This window comes from Loxodonta africana, chromosome 18, assembly GCF_030014295.1.
Source record: "Loxodonta africana isolate mLoxAfr1 chromosome 18, mLoxAfr1.hap2, whole genome shotgun sequence".
In the NCBI taxonomy this organism is placed as follows: domain Eukaryota; kingdom Metazoa; phylum Chordata; class Mammalia; order Proboscidea; family Elephantidae; genus Loxodonta; species Loxodonta africana.
Genome location: NC_087359.1, coordinates 59,410,979 through 59,417,354, shown reverse-complemented (window position 1 = coordinate 59,417,354; position 6,376 = coordinate 59,410,979). Strand labels below are relative to the sequence as shown.

The 6,376-nt window shown below is 35.8% G+C and overlaps 1 protein-coding gene across 4 annotated transcripts in view; it reads right to left on the bottom strand.

The window, feature by feature from the left end:
* Positions 1-6,376, bottom strand: part of NLK (nemo like kinase) — a 197,314-nt gene that overhangs the window by 74,996 nt on the left and 115,942 nt on the right. For all 4 annotated transcript variants that reach the window (XR_010318404.1, XR_002787404.2, XM_064271461.1 and 1 more), the window contains exon 3: positions 5-60. Coding sequence is in view for 2 of the 4 variants with exons in the window: in XM_064271461.1 (XP_064127531.1) it covers positions 5-60 (56 nt within the window). In the remaining 2 variants the exon portion in view is untranslated. The remainder of the gene's footprint in view (positions 1-4; positions 61-6,376) is intronic.

Sequence of the window (6,376 nt, the reverse complement as noted above, 5' to 3'; positions counted from 1 at the left end):
ATACATTTCTTCAAAATAGTCAATGTGTGGAGGCTGGAGTATGTCAAGGGCAGAGAGTACCTGAGAAAAGGAGAAAAAAAAAAGTCAAATTTAGGGAACTAAAAAGGAAACAAAATTTAACATCATAAATACAGTACTGCTACCTCTTTAATGTTTTAAAGCTTAGTTACAACTGTCCACTGAAATTAACTAACTTATCCATCAAGAAACTCACAGCACTAAGCATTAAGACAATTCTACCTAAACCAAAACGAGAGAGGCAACTGGATTATACCACATTCACAGGAGAGAACTGGAAAGAAATGCACTATTTATAACAATCAGTGTTGTCATAAGAGAATGAGAAGCCGTATCTACCATTCCTTCATTTATTCTTCTGTTCAATGAATGTTTACAAAGTGCTTTCTATCTGGCAGGCATTGTGGTAGGCCCTATGGTTATACTGAGGAACAAAACACATTGCTAGTCTCATGCCTAGGGGAGAGGCAGGCATCAAGCAAATAGTTACACAAATATATAATTATACTATGTATTATCATGAAGGGAAACAGCAAAGAGGGATGGGGAGAAAAAGCTTTCTTTAAAAAAAAAAAAAGACTTGAAGGCTGAATAGGAATTGGTCAAGCAACGAGTAAAAACAACAACAAAAAACCAAAGCCACTGCCACTGAGTCGATTCTGACTCATAGCGACCCTACAAGACAGAGTAGAACTGCCCCATAGGGTTTCCAAGGAGCGCCTGGTGGATTCGAACTGCCAATCTTTTTGATTAGCAGCCAAATCTTAGCCACTACAAGGGTTTCCAGTGAGTAGGCAATATAAATGTATAGAGGCAAGAAAGAACCAGACAGACTCTAGAAACACGAAAACCAGCATTTGTGGAATATAGTGGATGTGAGCAAAACTGCCTGGGATAAAACAGGAGAGGAAGACAGCAGGTAGGTGTATCACACAAAAATCTTTTTAAATTATGTTAAACAGTTTGAATTTTATTCCAAGGGCAAAAAAAGAAGTCACTAGGGTAGTAAAAAAGACCTTACGGCACCTGAAATTCAGTCCTTTATAAAAGCAGCATACTATCATTGCAGCTTCTGCCACTGAAACCTAACAAACAGGCCTACTCCCCTTACCAGCTGTCCAGCTACTCTTTTTTAAGTCCCATCTATTATGTCAAGCCTAAGAATTTGAACCTATCTTGCTAATGATAAATACTAGGCTCAAGGGACATGGAGGAAATTACAACAGGAAATAAACCATGTGGTACAAGTTCAGGTTTTCTGATCTTTAGCTTAGTATCTCCTGGCTACTCACATCTTTTTAAGATTTTTTTTTTTTTTTGTAACGGAAAATTTCAAACGTACAACAGTGGACAGACTGGTATAAAGAATGCCCATGTATTCAATAAGTGGCTTTGACAATTATCCACAGATGGCCACTCTGTTTCATCTGTAACTCTTCACCTATGTAATTCTGAAGCAACCTGATTTATCATTTCATCCATACATATTTCAGTATTTTTAGAAGATAAAAATGTTAATAAAAATGCAATTATCAAATCTAAAATTTTAATGTATTTTTAACATCACCAAATATCCAGGGTTCAAATTTCCAATTGTCTTATAATTTTCAAGTTTGTTAGTTTAAGAAACCTAGTTCATTTTTAAAAGTTATTCTTTTTCAGTCAAGCATTCATTTTAAAATTTTAAATTAAACTAAAATCTTCTATAATTAAAGAGACTTTACCTACATTAAAACAGAGATTGTAAAATAATTCAGATGTTTTATAAGAAATATGTATCTTTGGAATTAAACTGTTTATACTTAGAATTTTAGTATAAATGGAAAATAACAGATTTTCCAGCCTTTCCAAAGAATAATTTTTATCATATGAAAGATACATTATTTCTCTATTTTTAAGCTATACAATTAGCCAGTATCATGAATCCACATATATTTATTTCTCATTATGTGACAGAACAATTTTTAACATGAATATCTGATGCTTGAAGGAGACAGTTAGAAATTAGTATTTTACTTGACATCTTTTGGACTTTAAACTCTGTATCTGAACAACATACATCCTGTCTTGGGGGAAAACAGAATGCAGTGAGTGACAGTGTCCATTAGACAAAGCTATTTTACACTTCAAATCTATCTGCTATAATTAGAGGTTATCCAAAGGAAAGTGACAACCATACATTTTAAACCTTGATAAAGAAGAATGAGGTTTCTTACTCCATATTTGATGAGGCTTTTTTGTAGAAAAGCCATACAAAACAGGGTTAGGAATTTGCATTTAGCTGTGATTGTTAGCTTCAAAGGTACAATATTTAAAATTCTGCCCGGAATTTTTTAAATGCCTGTTGTTTTATTCTCTTACTCTTTCCACCGCAAATATCTACTGGAAGATGGTGTTCTACAGTGTTTCCAGGTGACAGAAGTATTCAGGAATGATCCAGGAGTCTTAGAGTGATGTAAATGGGAATGTGAGAAGGAACAGCAGCGGTTTCAAACTCCAGACTTCATGTCTGACTCTCCACTTGAGTAGTCTGAGTTCCTGTATAACCCACTATTATTTGTGGGAATAAAGTGTGAGAGATTAGCCTAAGGTATAAACAGGAGGGCACTTGTAAAGATGTCTAAAGAGTCAGAGTATCCCAAAATATCACCAGCTCTTCAAAGGATCTTTAAAAAAATTAAGCAGAATTGTCTAATTAAAAAATGATCTAAAGCCACATCCTTAAATGACAGTTATTACCAGTGTCTCAGCACATTTTTCAAATCTTTTAAGAACTGGACAAAAGGTCATCATGAATGGAAAATGTGGAAACCGTACTCAACTATGTGGGTCATAATAAATTATGTGATGAGAGCTGAACAACATGATGAACAGAACCCCTCCCCCGCAAAAAAAAAAACCCCAAAGCTCATTATGGTAGCTCTTTTTTAAGATTTTAACAACCAGGATGTTAAGATTTACTATACACTGGTTACATTATTAGCAAATGGCTTAGTTTCAGTTAGCCCTTAATTAAAAAAGACAATTTACTGCTGTGAATAATCTCAGTTGCAAATATAAAAAGAAATTCAACTCTTCACTCATACAACACACATTTACTGAGTTTCTACTCTGCCAAGAACCAAGGATTCAAAGACAGGAATAAGGCACAAGGAATCGAGTTAAGACCCAAAAGAGTCCTGGTGGCACAATGGATAAGCGCTTGGCTACTACTAACTGAAAAGTTTGTGGCTAGGACCCACACAGCGGTTCTGCAGGAGAAAGACCTAGCAACCTGCTCGTATAAAGATTATAGCCTAGAAAACTCTATGGGGCAGTTCTGCTCTGTCACTAGGGGTCACTATGAGTCAGAATCAAGTTGACAACACCCAACAACTGTTAAGTCCCATTTTAAACAAAGGAACTAGGCAACCTCCCCCTGCAACATTCTCTCACTGCCAATAGATTCTAAGTTCTTTAAGGAAGAGACTATGTTACTTTTTTTTTTTTTTTAAATAGAGTTGTAATATGGTAAACAAATCCAAAATGTAAAATTTGATGAATTTTTACTTGTTCAGAGTTTACCACTATTCTCACTTCTATGACCACAGATTCGTTTTGCCTGTCCTTAAACTTTATACAACTTGAATCATAAAGTGTGGAGCCTTTTCCACACGGCTTCTTTTATTTACTGTTATTCCTGAGAGATTCACCCACAATGCTGTGTGGATCAGTGGTTCATCCTTTTCACTGATGCTCAATATGTATGGTATGATGTGCTGTATCATATGACTAGAATATACCACAATGTATTTCACCAGAGTAATGCCGGCACACATTAGGTTGTTGCCACTTCCTAGATATTATGAATAAATCTGCTAGGAATATTCTTGTTCAACTTTCAGTGCATATATGCATTCATTTCTTCTGAGCGTATCCCAAAGAGTAGAAGTACGTTGTCCTAGGGTAGGTATATATTTAGCTTTAGTGGAAATTGCCTGTTTTCCTAAGTGGTTTTACAAATTTACACTCCAGTCAGCAATGATAAGAATTTCAGTTGCTCCATATTCTTGCCAACATTTGGTATTGTCAGTCTTTTTAATTTCAGCCATTCTGGTGGGCATATAGTGGTATCTCATTCTAGTTTATATTTCTCTGACAACTAATGACTTAGTGCACTTTTTAAAATATGCTTCTCAGCCATTTGGTTATCCTCTTTTGAAAAATTCTTAAGTCTTTTACTGATGGGTGGAAAATTTTTATTTGCAGAAGCTCTTAATAGGACTATGATGTTTAAATACAGAACTTATCGTCTGAAAAACACCCAGTAAAAACACTGCTTGCATCTAATTGTCTTCCTCAAACGTCAAATACTTATTTTAAAATTTGTTCTATCACATAATATATTCTGAAAACAAGTCTTTTGCTGGAAGTATGTCTGAGGTCTCTTTTCATTCTCTTAACAGTAAGTTTGATGAACAGCTCTTAATATTAATGGTGTCCAATTCAACAATCATTTTTTAGAATGATTAATGTTTAACTTGTCCTCTTAAGGAGTCCTTGCTTGAGGGACCCCAAAGGACATGAACCCGCAGACTCTCTGTTAGCCCAAAACTAAAACCATTCCCGAAGCCAACTCTTCAGACAAAGACTAGACTGGACTATAAAGCATAAAATGATACTGGTGAGGAGTGTGCTTCTTAGCTCAAGTAGACACATGAGACTAAGTGGGCAGCTCCTGTCAAGAGGTGAGATGAGAAGGCAGAGGGAGACAGGAGCTGGCTGAATGGACATGGGAAATACAGGGTAGAGAGGAGGAGTGTGCTGTCACATTATAGGGAGAGCTACTAGGGTCACATAACAATGTGTGTATCAGTTTTTGCATGAGAAACTGACTTGAATTGTAAACTTTCACTTAAAGCACAATTAAAAGTCTTTGCTTATCTCAAAGTTAAAAAATATTTTCCTATGTTTTATTCTAGAAGTTTTATTATTTTACTTTTCGCATTTAGGGCTAATGATCTGTTTTTAATTTATTTACGTATATAGTGTGAGGTAGGGGTTGAGGCACATTTTTTGTCCGTATGAATACCTAATACCGATAGGGTCGCTATGAGTTGGAATCAACTCGACAGCACTGAGTCTGGTTTGGTTTTTTTATGAATACCTCATAGACTCAGAACTGTTAACTGAAATGGCCATCCATTCCTCACTGAATTGCACTAGTGCCTCTCTTATAAATCAGGTGAATATGTATGTGCATGTCAGTTTATAGACTATTCTATTTCATTAATCTATCTGCCTATCCTTGTGCTGCCTTGGTTACTGGAGCTTTATATAATTTGATATCTGATAATGTGAATTTCCAAGTCTGTACAGCTTCTTGAAGATTGTCTTGGCTAGTTTGTATCTTTTGGATTTTAATATAAATTTTAGAATAAGTTTGTCAGTTCCATGCACACATACATACAAAACCATGCTGGGATTTTGATTGGGATTGCATTGAATATATAGCTCATAATAGGCATATTAACAGCATTGAGTCTTCCAGTTCATGAACATGACAGGCTATTATTTTAAATGCATCAAGAATCTGCCCAGTACCACAAACTTTAGGGACACACCAAACAACATCAAATCCACTGGAAAGCAACCTGCCTCTATAGTATCCTTTGACTTTTCACAATGCATAGCAGAATTGTTAGTATTACTGATGTCTGCAGCTCAAAAGCATGTCTGCATTCAGAAAAGGGTACTATTCGTGCCAAATTGGTATGATTTTTTATCCTACTTATGAATTGCATTTGACTGTGTGGATCACAACAAAATTCCAGATAACACTGTGAAGAACGGGAATTCCAGAACACTTAATTGTGCTCATGTGAAACCTGTACACATACCAAGAGGCAGTCTACCAAACAAAACAAGGGGATACTGCATGGTTTAAAGTCAGGAAATATGTGCATCAAGATTTCCTCCTTTCACCATATTTATTCGATCTGTATGCCAAGCAAATAATTTGAGGAGCTGGACTATATGAAGAAGAACACAGCATCAGGATTGGAGGAAGACTCATTAACAACCTGAGGTATGCAGGTGACACAACCTTGCTTGCTGAAAGTGAAGAGGACTTGAAGCACTTACTGATAAAGATCAAAGACTACAGCCTTCAGTATGGATTATGCATCAACATAAACAAAACAAAAATTCTCTCAACTGGACCAATAAGCAACATCATGATAAATGGAGAAAAGATTGAAGTTGTCAAGGATTTCATTTTACTTGGATCCACAATCAATGCCCATGGAAGCAGCAGTCAAGAAATGAAATGACATATTGCATTGGGCAAATCTGCCGCAAAAGACCTCTTTAAAGAGTT